The sequence below is a fragment of the Scophthalmus maximus genome, chromosome 4 (assembly GCF_022379125.1).
Source record: "Scophthalmus maximus strain ysfricsl-2021 chromosome 4, ASM2237912v1, whole genome shotgun sequence".
In the NCBI taxonomy this organism is placed as follows: domain Eukaryota; kingdom Metazoa; phylum Chordata; class Actinopteri; order Pleuronectiformes; family Scophthalmidae; genus Scophthalmus; species Scophthalmus maximus.
This window is the reverse complement of record NC_061518.1, coordinates 1,242,501-1,267,254: the sequence shown is the minus strand read 5'-3', so window position 1 is coordinate 1,267,254 and position 24,754 is coordinate 1,242,501. Positions and strand designations below refer to the sequence as shown.

General features: G+C 49.2%; 1 protein-coding gene across 1 annotated transcript; it reads right to left on the bottom strand.

Moving 5' to 3' along the window:
- Window positions 1-976: 976 nt before the first annotated feature.
- On the bottom strand, window positions 977-16,685 carry LOC118302624 (EMILIN-1-like). The gene is made up of 15 exons (XM_047331643.1): window positions 16,152-16,685; window positions 10,220-10,345; window positions 9,072-9,409; window positions 8,430-8,680; window positions 7,749-7,922; window positions 7,001-7,665; window positions 5,887-6,022; window positions 5,442-5,775; window positions 4,046-4,285; window positions 3,721-3,969; window positions 3,196-3,387; window positions 2,902-3,018; window positions 2,583-2,600; window positions 2,344-2,478; window positions 977-1,981 (listed from the first exon to the last, which is right to left on the bottom strand). Exons 1-15 carry the CDS (start codon window positions 16,286-16,288, stop codon window positions 1,659-1,661), a joined length of 3,435 nt encoding a protein of 1,144 aa, XP_047187599.1. The 5' UTR covers window positions 16,289-16,685; the 3' UTR covers window positions 977-1,658.
- Between the last annotated feature and the right edge of the window lie 8,069 nt (window positions 16,686-24,754).

Genomic DNA, 24,754 nt, shown 5'->3' with positions numbered 1-24,754 from the left:
CGGAAAACCTTGTCTCCGCTCAGGACCAGATCTCACTTCCTCCTCCTTCATGCCAACTGACACAAACATCATTTCCAAAGCATCTCGTGGTGTTCGTGTTTCAAATCAATGTGCAGCTTTAAAATGAAAGACAATTTTACTCATTTGAAAAAGAGAAAAAACATAGAAATCATTTAGATGGTTACTCTTTCTTTATGTTTACTTAAATAACATTTAAAATAAAAGAATATGTATTTGTACATTTGAAGAAAAGGATCTGAATCTCTCTTCCGTTACTGTGTGTTTAATGGGATTCGTTGACAATACGAGAATATTGTGCATTTCCATCCTTGTTCTTTCGTAATGTGATAAATAATAATTCTCGTGATAATGGCTTAAATACTCGGCAGGAAGCTGAAACAGAAAATAAAACAAATTTAAAAAAGGTGCAACTCAATATCAAAAAATTCACGATGTGAACTCACTTCCATAGTAAAATTCAAAAGAAAACACATTCTGCTTTTAGAAAGCAAAAGACTTTCTTTGTTTTGTCATCATAATAAAAAGCGGATGTTGCCATAACAACACCTGACCTGCTGAGGGAGGAGTTTCACGATACCGAGCAGCATCCAGCATCTCTCAACATCTCCCAATCAGATCATCAATGACAGACAGCTGTCTAAATATCAACCAATCAGATCATCAATAAATGTCCTGATCTTGTTTATAGATGTTAAAGACTCCACGATCATCCTTGTGGTGCTACCGTCCCTGTGCCCCCCCCCGCCCCCGCCACAGGGACATTACAGCCACTAAATACCCCCCTACGGGCAGCAGAATGGTATTTAGTGGCTGTAATGAGCTCTGCTGCCTGTAGGGGGGGGTCATGAAGTGGCTGTAATGAGCTCTGCTGCCTGTAGGGGGGGGGGGGGGCATGAAGTGGCTGTAATGAGCTCTGCTGCCTGTAGGGGGGGGGGGGGGGGGGGGGGGGGGGGGGGGGGGGGGGGTGTCATTAAGTGGCTGTAATGAGCTCTGCTGCCTGTAGGGGGGGGGGGGTGTCATGAAGTGGCTGTAATGAGCTCTGCTGCCTGTAGGGGGGGTCATGAAGTGGCTGTAATGAGCTTTGCTGCCTGTAGGGGGGCATGTAGTGGCTGTGATGACCTCTGCTGCCTGTAGGGGGGGCATGTAGTGGCTGTGATGACCTCTGCTGCCTGTAGGGGGGCATGTAGTGGCTGTGATGACCTCTGCTGCCTGTAGGGGGGGGCATGAAGTGGCTGTAATGACCTCTGCTGCCTGTAGGGGGGGCCAATATCACCACAGACAGTTACATACTGTAACTCTTCACCACACAAGCTCACGTGTTATTAAAAAGTCTCGAGGAGCGTCAGCTGGTCCTGGTTTCCCCCGGACGTGTCCTCACAGTGCTGCTCTGAGGTCGGGTCATGTGACCACATCACATCAGGTGATTGTAATTAAAGCAGTCAGACTCCTGCTGTCGTCATAGCGACTCAATAGCACGATTAGATAAAGCCAGTCAAACAGTCGGAGAACCGACGGTTCACGTTAAAAAATAATTCTGTCATCACAGCGAACGGCGACGCAACGTCACGCACACTTCCTCTTCCGTTTAGTTTCAGGTTCATAGGGTCATTGTTCGGCAGCAGTCAGGGTCGAACCCGTCACATGTCCTCGTACAGCAGCGTGCCGCTGAAGATGGTGAGCGGCTCCACGGAGTGGGCCAGTTTGCCCATCACCAGGTCGATGCAGACCGTGTCCCGCGTCTGCAGCGGCAGGATGATGTTGAAGACGGCCAGAGAGCCTGCGCTGGTCTTGGCCTCGGCCACCGGGTTGTTCTCCAGGCCCTCGGGCTGGTAGCCCCCCGAGTCCACGCGGGCCATCCCGTAGTTGGACTTGGACAACACCGCCTCGATCTTCTCGTGCTTGTGACCCGTCAGGATGGCGCTGAAGAAGTAGTGTCCATCTACGGGAGCGGTGAAGATACCTGAGGGTGACAGATTCACAGAGCAGGTCAACGACATGTCGCTGACTGAAAGATCACATCTTGTAAAACAGAGGTGTAATCTTCCTCTGAGTTGGATTTGATATTTCAAGACTGTTTGTTTGAGGCCGACAGCGCGATGAGAGCGAGCTCGTTCATTGGTTCGCTGCCTGAACATGTGTATTGTCACGTCTACTGGGATTCCAAAGGTGGCGGCCGATCGACGTGACGCGATGCCGTAAGATGCCGCCGCGCGTGTTGCGTTCACATCATGCTTGTCAGACGTGTGGACAGGAGGGGGAGCTGGGGATGTGAACCGGCAACCCTCGGATGAACACCCGTTCCACCTGCTGAGGCGCCGTCACCTGTTCGTGGGTCGTAAAATTCTCCCTCGTTGACAAAGAGCTTGTCGAAGACGATGGTTCCGGCTCTGTCCATCGGGACGGTGAGGGCAGCGGAGAAGGACAGTCTGGGAACGTGAGCATCAGCACCAGGCAGACCTGAACACACACACACACACACACACACACACACACACACACACGTCATCAGTCACGTCAGCCTGTTTACTGCTGTGAAAACTGACGGATAAAGAAATACGAACCTGTTTCACCTTTGGGACCTGAAAGAACCACAGGAGAAGAAGTTAGGAGAATACGAAGCAACGTGCTTTTTTGTTCATATGAGAAGAAGAGAAGATTAATTTCGGGACATTACAAATGACTTTCATAAATTGAGGCTCCAGTTGTTTGTTCATGTCTTTGTAAACTCGACCTCCCTTTGAACAGACTCTTTCTTCCTCTAAGGCTCGGTACGGTTTTAGAAACGCTGTTGTGGCATTCCGACTCAAACTGTCCCGAGCAAATCGTTTGAGATGTAAGCGGGCTTACAGTAAATCGTACGGTGTATGTCCAGCGTCTCACCTGGAAGACCTCGGGCTCCATTTAGTCCTTGTCGTCCTGGAGATCCGGTGGGCCCCCGGATACCTGGCAGCCCATTGAACCCTCTTTCTCCTGGCGGCCCTGGAGGTCCTGGCAGGCCTGCGGAATCACACAAATAATATGAAACGTGCCCGTCAGCTTGTCCTCTGGCGATGTCACCAATCACCCACGAAAAGCATCATCGATGCCCTTGTGGAGAGAAAACTGTGTCAGTGTGACAGAAGGAATTCGACCAGACGATAGAATAACAAAAGAACTCAGTCGAGTCCAGCTCACCGGTCGGGTCGTGCTCAGAGAAGCTCTGAAGATCTTTGAGGATGTGGGTCACGCTCGAATTCAGGTTCTTCATCCTGCTGTGGACGTCGTCCTGGTTCTTCTGAATGAAGTCCAGGATTCCTCCGTGATGGACGACCGAGTCGTTCAGACCAGAGACGCACGTCCACAGACTTGTCACGTGTCGATTCAGTCCTGACACGTCGGAAAACAGAACAGGTCACAACATAAGACTCATAACTACACATTGATGTTAAATCACGGGACAAATCAAAACACAACACATGGACACATGGAGACATGGACATTAGATATGACTTGTAATAAACACTGAGCGGACCACGGACCACTCTTTATTTGAGGAGAGGAAGCCAAGTTTCAGAATCATCCAATCAAAGCTCGTCAGAATGTGTTGCCGGGCAGAACTTGGATACATTCTGAAGCACTGAATAAAGTCAGGTTCAGATCTTGGGTCGGTTCAGCAGTAAATGAAGTAAGAATTAAAAACTCCTTGAGGAGGAACTGTACCTTCCTTGATCTTGTGGATGGAGTCGGAGACCCCGTCCAGCCGCCCGCAGACGCCTTCGAGCTTCGACAGCCTCTTCTCCAGCCCGTCTCCGGACCGCTTGCAGTCTCCCATCTCCACCAGCAGCGTGCTCTCGAACCGCCGGACGCCGCGGTCCACCCCGTCCAGACGGTCGCGGCTCTCCTCGATGTGCTCCGTCACCTCCAGCTGGATTTTGTCCAGCTCCGAGATGATTTTGTCCTTCGTATTTCCTGGTGGGCGTCAGAGGATTAATGAGTGAATAGCTGGTAAAAGGTTTATCGACGAACGTCGGGGAGTTCCGCTCACCGAGGTCAGTGATGACGCTGCCGTGTTTCTGCATCGTGTGTTCCAGCCCCTTCAGGGTGTCGTTGATGGAGCTGAAAGTGAGGATGACCTCGGACAGTTCGCCCTGCAGCGTCTTCAGCTGGTTGTTGCTGATGGAGCCTCCGATCACACTGTGGCCGTCCAGAGGCTTCGCAGAGTCCAGCCCGCTGTCGCTGGTGCCACCAGAACCACCAGAACCACCAGAACCGACAGAACCACCCCCTGTTGGGTGTTTCAGTTTACATACAGCTTTTATTATCTGCTCATGAAAACATTTCTGACATTTAATCTGTTTTATGCTACATAACATATTGACTGATCCAGTATCGTTACTTCTCTAAATCAATTTATCTTAACATGTTTTCATGTTGTATGAATAACTGAAACATCAACCAAGGCGTACCCCAGGGCTCTGTGCTTGGACCCCACATGATCACCATCTACATGCGCCCCCCCCCTTTGTCAGATCATCCACCACCACAAGCCATTAGACTCTACAACACTTGACAGAGACCAAGCACCTTTGCACCTTTCTGTCACCTTCTAATGCACATTACCGGTAACTGATTGCAAACATGCACTAATATTATGTACATTCTTTACATTTATTGTCCTTATACTTGTATAGTTTTTTCAGTAAAGTACCCTTCCAACTACCTACCTAACTATCTACCTACCTACCTAAACTTCCACTGCTATGCTGACAACGCACAGCTTTATCTCAGTATCAAACCATCCACTCAACTCCCCCCATAGTCTCTTGTCAACTGCCTGTATGAAATGAACACATGGACAAAGAGTCTTGAGATTACGTATCTTGTGATGTGGAGCTATACAAATACAAATTAATTGATTTGCCATCATGAAACCTACTCAAGCTTAACCGTAATAAAACTGAACTCTTGGTTGTGGCCTGGAAGTCGCTGCTCCATAAGGTTGGAGATATGCTTCTCTCCGTGTATGTTTGTTCCATCCTGTTTCAAAAGGTTGGATGGTTGTTCCGTCCCTAGACGTCCACAACCTGTGTCCTTCTGGACTCCAGCCTCTCCTTCCAGTCTCATAGCAAATCGGTAATAACTCTGCCGTCTACCACCTCAAAAATATTTCTCGACTCTGCCCTTTACCCTCTGACTCTTTGCCTTCATCGACTACACCACTTGACAACTTCACTGGAGCCTGTCCTGGTTCCCATCTGGGACCTGGACCAGAACTTTGCCCCCATGGTTCTCACCTGAACATCAACCCCACCCTCATCCATCTTCAGGTCAACTCCCACATCAAGTACACAATCCTCCTCCTCACCTATGAATCCCTGTATGCCCCGACCCCCCAGTACGTCATTATGTCATAATTATCAGGGGGCGGGGCTTTGTCTGACCTTTGGGCGTGTCAGGGCCGATCTTGCATTGGCTGTTACACCTCCTGACATCATCTCGCAGCAGGCCGACTTCATCCTGCAGGTGTGTACAGATCTGGACGCAGCCGTCTTTCTCCGAGTCCAGTCTGATCTGGAGTCTGTTGATGTGGCTCTGCATGCGCCCAAGTGCATCCTGGGACTGGTTCTTCAGCCTCCGCAACTCGTCCTCCATCTTCCTGCACAGGTCGCAGTCCTGCCCCAGCATCTCCACCTCCGTCACGATTCGGTTAAAGTGTTCGCCGTGATCTCCCGTCAGAGCCTTGATCTTCCGGACGTCGTGGCTCAGGTCCAACACCTTGGATGATGGTTTACATGTTAGTATTTCAATACTTCTGAGATAATCTTTCACTTCTCTTTGACCTTTATGTGTTTGTTATCATAGTGAGAATAAGATTCATCCTCTCACCTTGTCGTGCAGAGAATCTCCGGACACCGACAGGTCTTTGAGTCGAGTGTTAAAATGTTGGATCTGATCCTCGTTGGCCACCACTCTCCACGCTAGGGATTTCTCTGTTGTATTTTCTCCTCCTGTCCCAGATAATCTTCCCCCTGTACCTCCTCTGTTCCCTCCTCCAGTGATAATTCCTCCACCTCCTGCTCCCCAGCTTCCTCCCTCTCCCCGGTCACCTCCTCCTCCTCTTCCTCCCTCTCCTCGGTCACCTCCTACTCCTCCTCCTCCTCCTGCTCCCCAGCTTCCTCCCTCTCCCCGGTCACCTCCTCCTCCTCTTCCTCCCTCTCCCCGGTCACTTCCTCCTCCTCTTCCTCCCTCTCCTCGGTCACCTCCTACTCCTCCTCCTCCTCCTGCTCCCCAGCTTCCTCCCGTTCCCCGGTCACCTCCTCCTCCTCTTCCTCCCTCTCCTCGGTCACCTCCTTCTCCTCTTCCTCCCTGTCCTCGGTCACCTCCTTCTCCTCTTCCTCCCTGTCCTCGGTCACCTCCTCCTCCTCTTCCTCCCTCTCCTCGGTCACCTCCTCCTCCTCCTGCTCCCCAGCTTCCTCCCGTTCCCCGGTCACCTCCTCCTCCTCTTCCTCCCTCTCCTCGGTCACCTCCTCCTCCTCTTCCTCCCTGTCCTCGGTCACCTCCTTCTCCTCCTCCTCCCTGTCCTCGGTCACCTCCTCCTCCTCCTCCTCTTCCTCCCTCTCCTCGGTCACCTCCTCCTCCTCCTCCTCTTCCTCCCTCTCCTCGGTCACCTCCTCCTCCTGCTCCCCAGCTTCCTCCCTCTCCTCGGTCACCTCCTCCTCCTCCTCTTCCTCCCTCTCCTCGGTCACCTCCTCCTCTTCCTCCCTCTCCTCGGTCACCTCCTCCTCTTCCTCCCTCTCCTCGGTCACCTCCTCCTCCTCCTCCTCTTCCTCCCTCTCCTCGGTCACCTCCTCCTCCTGCTCCCCAGCTTCCTCCCTCTCCTCGGTCACCTCCTCCTCCTCCTCTTCCTCCCTCTCCTCGGTCACCTCCTCCTCCTCCTCTTCCTCCCGCTCCTCGGTCACCTCCTCTTCCTCCCGCTCCTCGGTCACCTCCTCCTTCAGACCCTCCACAGCCGCACTTCTCCAGCCTCAGATTTGTGAGGGAGGTGTTGTTTTCCAGCTTTGACAGCCTCTCGTCATGGTCGCTCACCCTGTTCTTCACCAGCCCCAGATCCAGCTCCACATCTGAAATCCTGAAGGCCTGGTCATCGAAGCGGTCCAGGAACACGGTCCTCAGGTCGCCCTGTTCTTTGTGGAAGTAGAGTTTCAGGTCGTTCTCCAGATGTGAGCAGCTCTGCTCGGTTCGCTGCACTGTGTCGTTGACCCGCCGCTCCAGGTCCCTCAGCCGATTCTCCAACACGTCCTCCGTCACCACGGCATCCCTTCCAGCTCCGCCGCTGGCGCCGAAACCTCCTCCTCCTCCTCCTCCTGTTCTCGTCCCACTGCTCTGACCGTTGCCGCCGCCTCCTGCACCGCTGAGCTCCTTGTCCAGGCGGTTCTGGAGAACATCGAAGTTCTCCGATGCCGAGCTGATCTTGCGCTCAGCATCGGTGACGCGGTTCTGGAGGTCGTCGACTACATTGCAGCATCCCTGTAAACGCAGCACATCCCGCCGCAGCCCATCCAGGCCCTGCCGATGCCGAACGTCCAGGGCGCTCAGCTGCTTCTCCAGAGCGCGAATCGTCTCTCGGTCTTCCTGCTGCTGCTGGCGCAGATCCTCCACGCCGGCCTGGAACACACAACCGTGAATTCAACTTGACCAAGAACATGTTGTTTGGCTCATCGGCTCAGTTAAAGAGGTTCCTGTGGTACCTGACAAGAGGAGCAGGACAAGGACACTCTCCTCTCCAGCTCCTGCAGGATCTCCTCCTTCAGCAGGTTGACCCTGCCTCCGCTCGCTGCTCCTCCGGACGAACCTCCCTCCAGCGTGTTCCCTTTCCCATTCACCAGGTGGTTGTTGATGCTGACCAGGGTTTTATCATGAGCCTGTGAGATGAGACAGTTCTCATTAGAAAAACCGACATTGACCCCAAAACTGCACAAACCATCTCTGCTCAAACTCACTGTTCACGGTGTCTTTTTCTCACGTCTTATCAGACACACACAGTTTCATCAGAAATCAATTTTTGAACGTGAAAACTGATTTTTTCTTTTGAGTTCTATTTTCTCTGTCTCATGTTCATGTCAAACACATCGATTCTTTTTCCTGTAGCTGCTCGGCAACAAAAGCCGCCCGGTGTTTTTAATGGTAAACAGCAGGAGAATCTCCGGGGGATTGGCAGTGGACGTGTTGATGACTGTTTCGACACCTGCGATGTCTGCAGCCGAGTTATCGCCATGTCCCGCCTCCTGCTGAAGGGTCCGGGAAGGATCCTGCTGCTGTGAGCGAGTCTGACTCGCCTGCAGCGTTCGCCGCGTGTAAAGGACAAACTTTAGTGGACAACCCGCTCACACCTCCGGAGCCACACAGGTGAAGTAGAAAACAATGGACACCTGAGTGCGGTTGTCCAGTTGGTCCAGTTTGGTCTGGATGCTGTGGATTGTCTCTTTAATCTCCGGCTGAGCCGCGTCGGCGGGATTCCGTCCTCCCGACGAGCTTCCTGCTCCGCCCGAGCCCGGAGCGCTGGACTCCTGCTGCAGGCGTTCGTTCATGGTGTTCAGGCTGGACTGCAGGTCCTGGACGCTCCTGGTCAGACTCTGGATCTTCTCCTCCAGCTGCCTCATCTTCTCACTCTCAGCTCTCCCTATTAAAAACAGAAAAAGAAATAAAGGATGAAGCAGCAGGAGCTCTGTGCAGTTTCAGAGGACGGCGCAGTAGACAAGGCGCAGTTCACGGACGTCACCAGTAGAGGTCAGCACAGGTCACACATTGCTGCATGCGTGACACTGACGCCTGCTCAGTGAGATGAACAGCAGCTGTTGGAGTCTGACGTTGTGAGTCGACTCCAGGAGTAAGAATGTGTCGGTTCCACTGGGAGAACTCAGAAATAACAACAAGGTCCAGTTTGATAAACTGTTTGGACTTTCAGTTTGTCCACGTGGGTCCGGTCCACTTCCCCGGGACACTGACTGAGGACAAGAGGGACAGAGGGGTCTGTCTTTATCGTCTCACCTTTCAGTCCAGACTCTACTCACCTCCACCGTGTCCTCCGCTCTGTCCCGATCCCGACCCGCCGCCTCCCGGACCATAACCTCCTCCTCCTCCTCCTCCTCCTCCTGCTCCTCCGGCTCCTCCTCCTCCTGCTCCTCCTGCTCCTCCAGCTCCTCCTCCTCCTCCTCCTCCTCCTCCGTGGCCAATCCCTCCGCCCTGTTCCGGTCTGGGTTGCGGTCTGGTGGTGGCGCCCTGGGGTCCCGCTCCGCCGACTGGACCGTCAGCGCAGTCCTGTCCGCTGTAACCCTGGCAACACTTCCACTCCATCTGCGTCACCATCTTGTAGGCCACCTTGTAGCGCGGCCTCATGTAGGTCCGGTAGCTGCGGAGACCGGAGACGTTTGATTTTTAAAACTGAGGAGAGGTACAAAAAGAAAATCTGAATGTGACATCATCATCGCCGGCTCCACCGTCATCCTATGATGTCACGAGTCAGGTGACAGCGTCCTCGTCAAACTCAGGTGGAGGAACAGGAAGTGAATTCACTTTACTGTATCTGATAATTCTGTGAAACTCCATGTGCTGATTCTGATTCTGATCAGTTCCTGTATCTGATCCCTGTCAAACCTCGTCTTATTTCCACTTTCCTTCAGTCGACCACAAGAATGTTGGCGAGCAGCTCTCAGGGAACTGAAAGTAAAACGTGAGTGGATCCATGTGTGAGGCCGCAGGGCCGGTCGACGACCACCGACAGAATCACAGACAGAATCACCGACAGGATCACGGAGGGATCAGATGGCACAAACTGGTTCTGTCCATTTACAGTCAGAATCAGTTGCAGCTGTGGCCTGATGGTGGCGCTACACTGAAACTCAGGAGGTTCCCGTTGGGAACAATCATTTTCTGACTGTTGACAGTGAACTTCAGGTGGACGGCAGCTGTTGAGATACAGCGTCTACTGTAAAATGTGTATGATTGAAACACTGGTTGTGAGGTAGAAATCTAATGTTAATGTTTCTGATTTGTTTTATGTTTAACAGAAAAACGTTTTTCAGATAAGTAAAGTTCGTGATGGATCAGCAAAAGAGAAAATGATCGAAAAACAACGTGAGGGAAAAACAATATTCCAGTGTGATGTCATCATTTAGCAACGGTCCAGTGTGTGTGTGTGTGTGTGTGTGTGTGTACTCACACCACCACCCGGCTGCACTGTCCACTCCCCCAGCTGCAGGGATGATAATCGGGCTTCACGTAGGTTTCTACTCCGTCCTCGACCACACAACTCACCGTCTTTGTCACCACAAACGCACACCAGTTCCTGTTTGACACACACACACACACACACACACACACACACACACACACACACACACACAAACAGGGGTCAGTTCAGCATAAATCATATAAATCATGACAAACATGAACACAGAATATGAGATCTGAAGACATTTCATGTGCTGCGGTGACAACACTGTGTGTGTGTGTGTGTGTGTGTGTGTGTGTGCGATTTAATGACTGAACATGTTTCCACTGTCGCAGATTAATCACAAACATCGTGTTTTTTCACAAACACGAAACCCGGAGAGTGGATCAGATGTTTTCTGTTGCTGCTCAGACTTTATGACCAACATGTGTCTGGGTGGAGAGAGGTCGGAACTGAGCATGTGCACATGTTCTGACCAGCTGACGACACACACACACGCACACGCACGCACGCACGCACACAAACACATAAACACACACACACACGTTCAGCGCGTGGTGCTGATGTCATCAGTGTGTGACAAACTGAGTCTTTGTAATTAAATTAAATTACGTGTTGGAGCAATTCCCTGGAATCCCGAACAACAAGCGGGAATTTCATTATCTCCGAGTTCACGGGGTCAAATTAATCAAGTTATAAAAAAAACTGTTTAAGTTAAAAAATATATATTCAAATGAAGAGAGAAAGAAAATGATCAACTGACAGATTTTAAAATGTCTCATCAGTGTGAATCTATCAAGTGGGATCAATACAGTTTTATCTTATAAACATAAACCTATTAAAATGCTTCTTTGATATTAATGTGAAGTGAATTTACAGCTTTAGTTTGAGAAAAATGTCTATATATGAAAAAAAACGACCTGATCGTGAACACTGAGAAGAAACTGATCTCACTTCATCCTCAGCATCAGGACCAGGTGTGACCTTTGACCTCCAGCTGACTGGAGGCTGGTGAGAACAAACATGGCGTCCTCCTCACGGATGAACATCTTTCATAGTTTTCCCTGAAACTTCTCGTTCATTTGTTCGTAAAAAAACACGACACGTCAGATTCAACGAGCACAGGACACGCCCACCTTACTGTCATTACACCTGCTGTGTCAGGACACGCCCACCTGACTGTCATTACACCTGCTGTGTCAGGACACGCCCACCTGACTGTCATTACACCAGCTGTGTCAGGACACGCCCACCGGTTTCAGTACACCTGCTGTGTCAGGACACGCCCACCTGACTGTCATTACACCAGCTGTGTCAGGACACGCCCACCTGACTGTCATTACACCTGCTGTGTCAGGACACGCCCACCGGTTTCAGTACACGCCCACTCACTGTCATTACACCTGCTGTGTCAGGACACGCCCACCGGTTTCAGTACACGCCCACTCACTGTCATTACACCAGCTGTCAGGACACGCCCACCTGACTGTCATTACACCAGCTGTGTCAGGACACGCCCACCGGTGTCAGGACACGCCCACCTGACTCTCATTACACCTGCTGTGTCAGGACATGACCACGTGACTGTCATTACACCAGCTGTGTCAGGACACGCCCACCGGTTTCAGTACACGCCCACTCACTGTCACTACACCTGCTGTGTCAGGACACGCCCACCTGACTGTCACTACACCTCCTGGGTCATCACACGCCCACCTGACTGTCATTACACCAGCTGTCAGGACACGCCCACCTGACTGTCGTTACACCAGCTGTGTCAGGACACGCCCACCGGTTTCAGTACACGCCCACTCACTGTCACTACACCTGCTGTGTCAGGACACGCCCACCTGACTGTCACTACACCTCCTGGGTCATCACACGCCCACCTGACTGTCATTACACCAGCTGTCAGGACACGCCCACCTGACTGTCATTACACCAGCTGTGTCAGGACATGACCAACTGACTGTCACTACACCTGCTGTGTCAGGACATGCCCACCTGTGTCAGGAGACGCCAACCTGACTGTCACTACACCTGCTGTGTCAGGACACGCCCACCTGACTGTCACTACACCTGCTGTGTCAGGACACGCCCACCTGACTGTCAGTACACCTGCTGTGTCAGGACACGCCCACCTGTCTGTCACTACACCTGCTGTGTCAGGACACGCCCACCTGACTGTCATTACACCTGCTGTGTCAGGACACGCCCACCTGACTGTCATTACACCTGCAATGTCAGGACACGCCCACCTGACTGTCATTACACCTGCTGTGTCAGGACACGCCCACCTGACTGTCATTACACCTGCTGTGTCAGGACACGCCCACCTGACTGCCACTACACCTCCTGGGTCAGGACATGCCCACCGGTGTCAGGACACGCCCACCTGACCGTCACTACACCTCCTGGTCAGGACACGCCCCCCGGTGTCTGGACACGCCCACCTGACTGTCACTACACCTCCTGGGTCAGGACACGCCCACCGGTGTCAGGACACGCCCACCTGAGGTCGCATTGTCAAAGTTGCTCTGGATCTTGTCGTGACCCTGAAGTGTTTCCTCAGCACCATGATAAGATCTGTTCAGATTCTCTAAATGAAAGGAGCTTCAACGCTTCCTTTCCTTTCTCCTTCATCAGAGGACACACTGGAGCTTCCTATGACAAAGGAAAGGAGAAATAGACCCACAATTCATTGCAGCAGCGATATTTAACGTGACGAACGTAAACGATTCCATCTGAAGTAGAAGAAGAAGAAGAAGAGTATGAATATGATCCAGATGTAAGTTACTGTTACATATGAATCATAAAACACTGAAACATGCTGATGGAGCCGCTGAGGTTCGCCCACCGGACCCTCCTCACATCAGGATCATGAATAAATGTATAATCACATTATATAATTCAAACTGCAGAGTTCAACAGAATCACGTTAGTTCTATATTTATATATAATGTCTGATGAAAAGTTTGATTCATAAGTGGAAAAACGAAAACGTCAATAACTTCTGACTCGTGTCACGTGACTCGTCTGGACCAGTGACGACTGTTCACAACTGATTCTCGGAACAACAGATCTGTTCTCATCATGAGGCCTGATGTCATCCTGAACCTGAACCTGAACCTGAACCTGGACCTGATTCTGTTCTCCTCATTTGGCCTGATGTGATCCTGAACCAGAACCTGAACCCGAACCTGAACCTGGACCTGATTCTGTTCTCATCATGAGGCCTGATGTGATCCTGAACCAGAACCTGAACCCGAACCTGAACCTGGACCTGATTCTGTTCTCATCATGAGGCCTGATGTGATCCTGAACCAGAACCTGAACCTGAACCTGGACCTGATTCTGTTCTCCTCATTTGGCCTGATGTGATCCTGAACCAGAACCTGAACCCGAACCTGATCCTGATCCTGATCCTGTTCTCCTCACGAGGCCTGATTTGATCCAGAACAAGAACCTGAACCTGAATCTGATCCTGATCCTGATCCTGTTCTCCTCACGAGGCCTGATGTCGTCGCAGCTTCTCTATCGTCTCTGAGCTTCTGAAACTCAAAGTGTGATTTAACCTCGTTTAACCTTTGACCTCAGTGTCTGTGTAGATAATGAACAAAAACATCTACACATTACGGGATGATTTTAATCTTTACACTGTAAAAATAACTCAAACCAGAGTTAACACAGACACACAGAGACACACACACACACACACACACACACACACACACACACAGTGAAGTAAATGATGTCATCATCAGAAACTAAACAAACGCCTAAATGACTCATTTCCTGTCGTGTGACATCATCCTCTGTTTGTTTGTGCTTCTTCTTCTATCTTTGTGAGGACCAACCCTCAGTTCTGGTTCTGGTTTTGACTCTGGTTCTGGTTTTGGTTCTGGTTCTGGTTCCTGTTTTGACTCTGGTTCTGGTTTTGGTTTTGATTCAGGTTCTGGTTTTGGTTCTGGTTCTGGTTCTGGTTTTGACTCTGGTTCTGGTTTTGGTTTTGGTTCTGGTTCTGGTTTTGGTTCTGGTTTAGGTTTTGATTCTGGTTCTGGGTTTGGTTCTGGTTCTGGTTCTGGTTTTGGTTCTGGTTCTGGTTTAGGTTCTGGTTCTGGTTTAGGTTTTGGTTCTGGTTCTGGTTTTGGTTTTGGTTCTGGTTCTGGTTTTGATTCTGGTTCTGGTTCTGGTTTTGGTTTTGGTTCTGGTTTAGGTTCTGGTTCTGGTTTAGGGTTAGGTTTTGGATTTGGTTTTGGTTTTGGTTCTGCTTTTGGTTCTGGTTTGGTTCTGGTCCTGGTCCTGATTCTGATTCTGATTCCGGTTCTGGGTCTGGTTCTTTCAGTTGTGATGGTTGTGGTCAGGTTCTGGGGCTGGGGAATGCATTATGTCAATGAGTGTCTCACAATGATAAGTGTGTGTGTGTGTGTGTGTGTGTGTGTGTGTGTGTGTGTGTGTGTGTGTGTGTGTGTGTGCGTGTGCGTGTGTGTGTGTTGTGAGGGGCATTCGTTGAGTTCAAGATGAGTGTGTGTTTATATGGGGGGACAGAGCAGCTCCAGAGAAACATCAGCGGTCGAGTCGTGACTGATAAGAACCAATCAGAGAAGAGAACGTCTGCGTCATCGTTTACTAAACGTCTCAGTTTCTCTCCGTCCAGCCTGAAACACAACCTGGAGTTTTCACACTGAACCGTGGACCAGCAGCGTTTCCACAATTCTCCGGTGTAGAGACGTGTGTACGGCAGGCGTACCCATAGCAACAGTGATGAGTTTTTAAAACTAAACGTAGTAATGTGGACGTCGCCTGAGACAAACATTCTGATGAACATCAGGAAACACTGAACTGAGACTGAATGTGTCCAATGAGACAAAGAGCAGGAGATCAGGACCATCGACTGTTTCATAAAATGGACGTACAGTCACCAGGGTTCTTAAAGTGTCTGAAGCCTGTATTCTCTCCACTGACCAGCAGAGGGCGACTCTATGAGACGTGACTCGTCTTCTCACTTGATTCATAACGTCAGTAAAACATTTTCCTGAGGAGTTTATGGTTCAATCTCTAGTTTCAAGTCTTCTTCAGCACATGATGTTCATTTTGTACATTAGGATCCATTTACAGTCAGACAGACCATAAAGCACTGTAGCGTGATTACAGCGTGATTGACAGCTGGTACCGTCCAATCGGTGCATGGATGCAGGTGGAGGTGGACGTACAGTGGAAGAGCTCCGGTTGCAAAAAGAACCCAGATGGCGCTGGTCAAACACCAGGTCAAACAACACCAACGGGTGACGTCACGGTGGGTCGTCAGGAGACGCTCGGCTCTCACAGCACGCGAGTCTTCAGAGCGGGACGACCCTGCTCGTTCCACCATCGACCAACCACAGAGCAGAACAGGCTGGAGTGTGATTGGCTCGTGTGCAGGGATGGAGACGGCAGGCGGCGTGAGCTCGTACGATCGGGTTCCGAGCCAGAAGTCCAGTTCGGTTCACAGAGCCACGTTGAACACGACGAGCGAGACCAAACGATTCCGTGTGATTGGTCGTACACAATTGGACAAATTGATTTCACTATTATTATTAAGTATTAATTATATCAGATTCATCTGCAAAAAAACCAAAAAAAACTGAAACAAACTGAAACAGCATCACAAGCTGTTGACAGCTCGTCACCGTGGAAACAGCGAATGACATCACACTGACCTGTCTGGAGCAACAGACCTGAACCTGAACCAGAACCAGAACCAGACCCGGATTCAACCCAGCATCTTTAAACACACTTCCTGTTCACTCTTTCACAATAAAAGCATCTGCTGCACAGACAGACGCCGTGACGTCACCATCACCTCCTCCTTCATCTCCACCCTCATCACATCATCCTCCTCCTCCTCCTCATCCTTTCCGTGCACGTGTCATCCTCCTACCTGTGTCTGCTGGTGGCGCGGCCCCCGTGCGCGTGCCCGCCGGTGTACAGGCTGTAGGAGGGTCGCAGCGGGAACGCGCTCTTGGCGTGTCCGCAGGTCCAGAGCGCGAGCGGCAGCAGCAGAAGGAGCGCGCCCATCCCGCCGATGGATTCAGACTCGATGTCGATCAACAGCCAGAGAGTCGAGTCACTGAGGTCCGCTTCTCATCTGGCGGGAAAAACTCTCGTCTCCATGGAGACCATAAGTTACCAATAAATCCGTGCGTCCTATTGACCCATGATCTGGATCCTGATCCTGATCCAAACTCCCAGAAAAGTCCTCCTCCCTGCTCCGGCTCCGGGTCCTGCTGCTCCGGGTCCTGGTCCTGGTCCTGCTGCTCCCAGTTCCCACCCGGGTCTAATCCGGTACTGATCCGGTTCTAGTCCCGTGTGACGCGGCCAGTTTGCTCATCAGAACTTTTCATGTGAAACAAAGAGAAGAAAACGTTGCGACAGATTGAACCGAGACCAGCTGCTCCTCCTCTTCATCACCGCCCCCCCGAACTGTCCCCGCCCCTCCCGGAGGAGGAACCAGACACGTGCGGCTCTGAGCCCACACCTGAGGCGCGGTGGACCGACCCGGTCCGCCGGTCCAGACCATCTCCCCTGATCCCGGTCCGCCGGTCCTGGTCCGTCAGTCCTGGTCCGGTCCTGATCCGGTCCGTCAGTCCTGGTCCGGTCCTGATCCGATTCATCAGTCCTGGCCCTGGGTCCGGTCCTGATCCGGTCCGTCAGTCCTGGTCCTGGTCCGGTCCTGATCCGGTCCTGATCCGGTCCGTCAGTCCTGGTCCTGGTCCGGTCCTGATCCGGTCCTGATCCGGTCCGTCAGCCCTGATCCGGTCCGTCAGTTCTGGTCCTGGTCCGGTCGTGATCCGGTCCTGATCCGGTCCTTATCCGGTCCGTCGGTCCTGGTCCTGGTCCGGTCCTGATCCGGTCCGTCAGTCCTGGTCCGGTCCTGGTCCGGTCCTGGTCCGGTCCGACATGTTGTCCTTTAAAAAATAAAAAGTGCGGACAACTTTGACCAAGTCACGTGACAGAGTCGGAGTTTGTTTTTCTTCTTCTGAGTTAAAGGATCAGTTTCAATAAATCCATGAAGTAACAATATGTTCCATGATGTTATTGATCTGATCAACAAGATCAATGAAAAATGTGTTTTTTCCCTCTTTTTGTTTAAACTCAGATTAATAATTCATACTAAATTTTAAAAAATCATGACATCATGAAAAAAATAATTTTCACAAGAAAAGTCAATTTAGAAGAAAAATCTAAATAATACATTTTAATTTAAGTTTTACGAGAGAACTCCACATGTCAACAATAAAGTCAGAATATTTCTTCAAATAAATGTAATATTTTAAAGTGAAATGTGATTTCAATCAATAATATGTAGAATTATTAATTTTTAAAAGTCAGTAACTGGAACAAAGTATTTTACATAATATTTTTGCTTTTCAACAAAGCACCACAACTGTGACTGTTATATTTTGTGTGTATCGTATTTATATTTTATATGTTATATTTATTAAATACCTATTGCCTCATCTAATTTTTTTTAATCTTAATCTTAATCTTTTTTTTTTTGCTGTCCACATTTCCCCGTTGTGGGACGAATAAAGGATTTCTATCTTTTTTCTGTACTTAACAGATTCTAACTGTAACTCGCTGCAATTGTATCAAACAGTTTATAATTGTAATCAAGAGGTTGTAACTGTAACTAACTGTACAGTAACTAAGACTGTAACTAACTGTACAGTAACTAAGACTGTAACTAACTGTACAGTAACTAAGACTGTAACTAACTGTACAGTAACTAAGACTGTAACTAACTGTACAGTAACTAAGAATGTAACTAACTCTAATTGTAACTAACAGACTGTAACTTGTTTGCACCTTTCAGAGTTTCCCTGAGGTGAAAACATCCTGAAGTTAGAGGATGTTTCATATCTGCTTCTCCTGAAATAACCCAGTCCAGATGACCTCTGACACACACACACACACACACACACACACACACACACACACACACACACACACACACACACACACACACACACACACGGACACACACACACACACACACACACACACACACACACACACACGGACACACACACACACACACACACACACACACACACACACACACACACACACACACACACACACACACACAGCAGATAGCAGCAGAGTCTCTGATGATAACAACGCGACAAACAGCCTCCGTGAGCTTCGCCCTGTGGGTGTGTTTGATTTGCTGTCACTGAACATTTCCACCGAGTGGAGCGTTGGATCACAGATTCACTATAACCTTGAAACATCCGACTCTTGAGGATGAGATGAGTCTTTATTGCTACACTGCCCAGGTCCACCATGGGCCCCGCGGGCCCTCGGGGGCCCCTCTGACAACTCCACCACTGATAAGTTTATTTATGGTGTTATTACCGAGTCGGTTCGACAACGTCAAAGAAACATTAAAGGAGCATTCACAGATTCTCTGGCTGCAGGGGCCCCCGGTACCTGTCAGTCCACACCGAGGGAAGAGCAGCTCATTATCATGTGACTGCTGCAGTGCCTCTGAGCAACACACTGATCCCTCCACGGTGCCGGATCACTCAGGACCCCATCATGTGTTCCCACACCGAGGTCAGGATGAAGTGGTTGTGGTTCCTGGTGCAGGACTAGAGGGGGGACGTCCCCTGGCTCTCTTAGTCCAGAACCAGCCCCCGACTCCCTCCAAGACCGATGCCATCGATCAGCTGTTCGCTTAAAACTATTAAGACCTTTTTTTTTTCCAGGGTTCAAAGGTCCAACATTTGACGGAGAGAAGGTCGTCCATCTTTTGATAAAAGGGACCAGTGACACATCCTGAGGGAACAATAGGATCCGTGATCGGCCCGAGAGCGGCGACCTCGACCCCCTCCCAAGTATCTGCGGTCAGATCCTGGTTTTTACGGTCTCAGGGTCAAAGGTTCGTCTCCAAGGCCTGAAGACGTGGCGACGTCGTCTGTGTCCGGCTTATCAAATATGGATTCTTTTTGATCCTCTGGGTGTCACAAAACTTACAGGCACAAGACGGAACCATAGTGATGGTGAGAGTTATCCCTTGTACGAGTTAACCTTAGTTACAACGACAACAAGCCTCATGTTCCCAACCTGTTCCTGTGGACTAACATGAAGACGATCAGAAGAATTCATTAATAACCCAAACTGTCCGACGACTTGACCTCGTCCTCCACTCCACCTCCTTCTCCCCACACCTGCTCTTCACTCCTCCTCCTCCTCCTCCTCCTCTTCCTCCTCCTCTTCCTCCTCCTCCTCCTCCTCCTCCTCCTCCTCCACTTCCTCCTCCTCCTCCTCCTCCTCCAATCCCGTGACTCCTCCTATTTTTGGTGCCTCTGCTGGTTTCTGATGGTTCGGTGAAGAGAAGGAACTGCACAAATTAAAACCTACGAAGAAGAAAGTCTGATGTCAAACATCTGTAAAATAATCATCCGTGTCGCTGAAACCGTCTGAGAACTTTTTATATTGTACTGATGTAATTTCATGGTATCTATAATGATGATGATAATCAATGTATAGAGGACAATTCATGCATTAAATTCCACACCATGTCTTTCACATAGAAGCAGTTTGGAACATTTATGATAGAATTGGATTTAAATAGCAGGTTATGATTAAACAGAATCAAAACTTTCTTTTGAATATGTCAATAGAAGTAGAGCAGGTGTAATTCACTTTCTGAATTTTTGTATATAAGCTCTGACGTCAGGAACAATCAACAGTCGGATGATGTCGTGTTTTATCCACATCGGCCACAAGGTGAAGAATTCAGTGATTTAGAAATAATATCTGAGAGACGAGTGTCCAGTCAGGGACCTATCAGCTCTGACAGTGAACCATGTGATGTCGGCGTGCGGGACAGAAATTTAACAGCAAAAGTCCGTTCAGACCTTCAGGACGTCTGCGGTTTTACAGCCGCACTTAAAAACCGACAAGAGGAAACTTCATTGGTCCCTGAGGTGACGGAGGATCTTCGGCTGGCAGGTGATCACCTGCAGGCCACACAGGTGGCAGAGGAGGGGGCGGGGCCTAAAGCCTGAAGGTGAACAAGCTGCTTCCTGCTCAGGAGGAGAAGAAAAAAGGTGCTGAGCATTAGAGAATGATCTGTTTATTCTATTGGGGTTAGAATATGTAGGGTTTAGGCTCTAATGTCGTCTTTCGTGTTTAAATGTTCTTGTTTATGGAGTCAGTTCATGCTTTACCTTGTGGTTCCTGTGTTTTTTGTTTCTTCTCTCCGTCCGTCCTCCCTCCGATTTGTCCGACGGTTCATCGATTCACGACCCGACGACCTCGTGTCCTGTGTGACCGGGAGTCGGACGGGTCACGTGACCACTGTCCGGCGTGTGAACGCGAGGCGGCGGCGTGGTGACTGACGCCCGAGTCTCTGGAGTTTCCAGCGGGCCGCGGGTTCAGGGAGGTCGCACCAGTTCAGGCCGGTCGTCTTTAAACACAAACAGCCTCATATTTAGTCTCAGTCTGCAGCAGGGCGGCTAATCTAAACGGAGCTGAGAGTCGCTGGGGGTGGAGAACATACCTGGGGGCCCAGTTAACCCTGGCTCTGATTTTTCCACTCCGCCCCTCCCCCACCACCTTCCCTTTGTTGACTCTACTTCCTTCAGGATCTTTTCTTTCCACCGAGGAGAAGCTGCCGAGGCTCAGGTGGAACTGAGGCGCGACCGAGACGACCAGAGAGACAGAGGGTCTCATCTTCATCAGCATCACCACTGTCAACACCACCATCATCATCATCATCACCATCGTCGTCGTCATCATCATCATCATCACCATCGTCGTCATTGTCACATGAGATTTTCATCAAACCAAGACTCTTCTCTCCGTTGTCGCTGTTGTCATGACAACATGATCATATTCTCCAAAGCAGTCTTCGCAGTTCACCCAAAGCATGATGGGAGCTGTAGTTCCACGGCTCAGAAAAACAGTGACAATCATCGACGCGTGATGACGAACGTGATCGTGAGATTGATCCTAAAGTAAAGACAGAGACTTGATCTGAATCCTGTGAACTACACGAGCACATACTGAAACTACATGTATATACTAAACATATGTATAAATAAACACATATACACACTAGACTAGAGGTCAAGTTCAGGTCAACGTTTGACTAAACAACAAATCAACTAAGATCAGCGAATTTGACCAATATTTACTCAAAAGGTTTTGAGTCCTCGAGGAAAAGAAGTGAAAAGTTCAACGTGATGAGCTGAGCCAGGTCACGTGTTCCGTTTGTGACTGTGTAGAAATCGAACGTCCTCCTCCGCCCGGCCTCCAGCAGCTGGAAGTCATTACACCCCCTCCCCACCCCTCCCCTCCCCCACCTCGGGCTGACTGTGTTTCACCACATTATAAATCCATTCACGACGGTGAGTCTGAGCCAACTGTGTCAACGTTAACAGCGATGCACACTGGCGAGTGGGAGCAATTCAAACACACTGGATATTCCCAACCTGCCCCCCGGACGCCGACACATGCTCAGGAAGATTCAGAACAAACTGTGGACGAACGTCGACGTTGGAGAAACAGAATTGAGTGCGAGAGGTTTTCCAGGTCAGTGTCTGATCCTGGATCCGAACCAGGGTTTGATTTTAATGAGTTGAACCTCCAGCGGAGAACAAACACTGTGACTCACTGCTGCTGTTCAAACAGGCTCCTGTTAAAGTTTATACACCAATAAAACCTGCAACACAACAACAGCAGCAGCAGCTGCTCTGAGATCAGCTTCAAGTCAAACAAACAGTTTGTACAAAGATGGTCAGACGGGAAAAAACAGAAGAATCTCTGTTCGCAGGAAGGAGTCTCCAACCCCCGAACCTCGAATCTCTAACCCCAAACATTTAACCCCAAACCTCTAACAGCGAACCTCGAACCCCAAACCTCTAACAGTGAACCTCGAACCCCAAACCTCTAACAGTGAACCTCGAACCCCAAACATCTAACAGCGAACCTCAAACCCCAAACATCTAATCCCAAACCTCTAACAGCGAACCTCGAACCCCAAACCTCTAACAGTGAACCTCGAACCCCAAACATCTAATCCCAAACCTCTAACAGTGAACCTCGAACCCCAAACCTCTAACAGCGAACCTCGAACCCCAAACATCTAATCCCAAACCTCTAACAGTGAACCTCGAACCCCAAACATCTAATCCCAAACCTCTAACAGTGAACCTCGAACCCCAAACCTCTAACAGTGAACCTCGAACCCCAAACCTCTAACAGCGAACCTCAAACCTTGAACCTCAAACCCCAAACCTCGAACCCCAAACCTCTAACAGCGAACCTCGAACCCCAAACCTCTAACAGCGAACCTCAAACCTTGAACCTCAAACCCCAAACCTAGAACCCCAACAGCCTGCAACATAAAACATTGACTTTTGATGCTCAAATTAATATATATATATATATATATATATATATATATATATATATATATATATATATATATATATATATATATTACATAAGAAATATGAAATGCACCTGTTTCAGGGGAAAATAACAAAGAGACAAATTTAAAATAAAAAAAGAGTTCTGAGTTTTGTCTCTATTCCGATATAATATATCTCATATTTCATATTTTATCTGATCTGAGAACAGACTCACTGGGTAATATTCTCCTCCTGTGTGAAAGTTACTCATGAGTGTGTAAAGACCTCCACTCCTGGTGCCGACGGTGTTACCTTCAGGGACAGCATGGTAACTTAAACTCTGAGAACCTGAAGGAAAATGTGACTCAAAGTAAAACTAACTGCTGCAGGTTAAAGTAAACAAGAAGACCTCCATCACAAACGTGATTACAGTGAACGCAGCACTGCTGTAAACACAGGGAGGCCTCGGCGGGTCAGTGAACGCCTCACTGTGTTTACTGTTACAGACCAGTGTCATGTGACAGAAGCGGAATAAAACTCAGCTCATATTCATGTGAACGTTAAAGTCACAGATGATTAGAATCTGATCAGAAAGAGACTTTTGGTCTTCGATCAATTCTCTTCCATGAACTAAAGGTCGGAGTCTGTTCCAGATGAACCAGAGAAGAAGAGTTTGAAGGGCTCCTCCTCCTCCTCCTACACGACACTGACCCGCAGGCCTGTGAGGATAAGTCCTCACTTCCCATCTTTGCTGCGCAGGAACAGGAAGGCATCAATCCGTTGTCATGGATATTATAAATCAGAGTGTGTTTCCGTGGAGACAGGATGAGCATAGTTTGGTTTATCAGGGAGGAGACGCGTGTTCCAAAGTGACGACCTTGAACCAGATCAGCTGACTGAACCTTTTCAATCTGTGTTTGAGTCCTTGGTTTTTTTTCACGCGAGAATCAGAAAGTGACTCTTTACAGTTTCATGTTGGGACCATCGTCTTACGTTAGCTCAGACAGATAACTGAGCTAACATTAGCTACTCTAACTGAGCTAACATTAGCTCAGACAGCTAACTGAGCTAATGTTAGATACTGTCACTGAGGGTTAGCTACTATAACTGAGCTCACTTTAGCTCAGACAGCTAACTGAGCTAATGTTAGATACTGTCACTGAGGATTAGCTACTATAACTGAGCTCACTTTAGCTCAGACAGCTAACTGAGCTAATGTTAGATACTGTAACTGAGGGTTAGCTACTGTAACTGAGCTGATGTTAGCTACTGTAACTGAGCTCACTTTAGCTCAGACAGCTGCTGTAAATGAGCCACTGTTAGCTCAGACAGCTAACTGAGCTAATGTTAGCTACTCTAACTGAGCTAACATTAGCTCAGACAGCTAACTGAGCTAATGTTAGATACTGTCACTGAGGGTTAGCTACTATAACTGAGCTCACTTTAGCTCAGACAGCTAACTGAGCTAATGTTAGATACTGTCACTGAGGATTAGCTACTATAACTGAGCTCACTTTAGCTCAGACAGCTAACTGAGCTAATGTTAGATACTGTAACTGAGGGTTAGCTACTGTAACTGAGCTGATGTTAGCTACTGTAACTGAGCTCACTTTAGCTCAGACAGCTGCTGTAAATGAGCCACTGTTAGCTCAGACAGCTAACTGAGCTAATGTTAGCTACTGTAACTGAGCTCACTTTAGCTCAGACAGCTGCTGTAAATGAGCCACTGTTAGCTCAGACAGCTAACTGAGCTAATGTTAGCTACTCTAACTGAGCTAACATTAGCTCAGACAGCTAACTGAGCTAATGTTAGATACTGTCACTGAGGGTTAGCTACTATAACTGAGCTCACTTTAGCTCAGACAGCTAACTGAGCTAATGTTAGATACTGTCACTGAGGATTAGCTACTATAACTGAGCTCACTTTAGCTCAGACAGCTAACTGAGCTAATGTTAGATACTGTAACTGAGGGTTAGCTACTGTAACTGAGCTGATGTTAGCTACTGTAACTGAGCTCACTTTAGCTCAGACAGCTGCTGTAAATGAGCCACTGTTAGCTCAGACAGCTAACTGAGCTAATGTTAGCTACTGTAACTGAGCTCACATTAGCTCAGA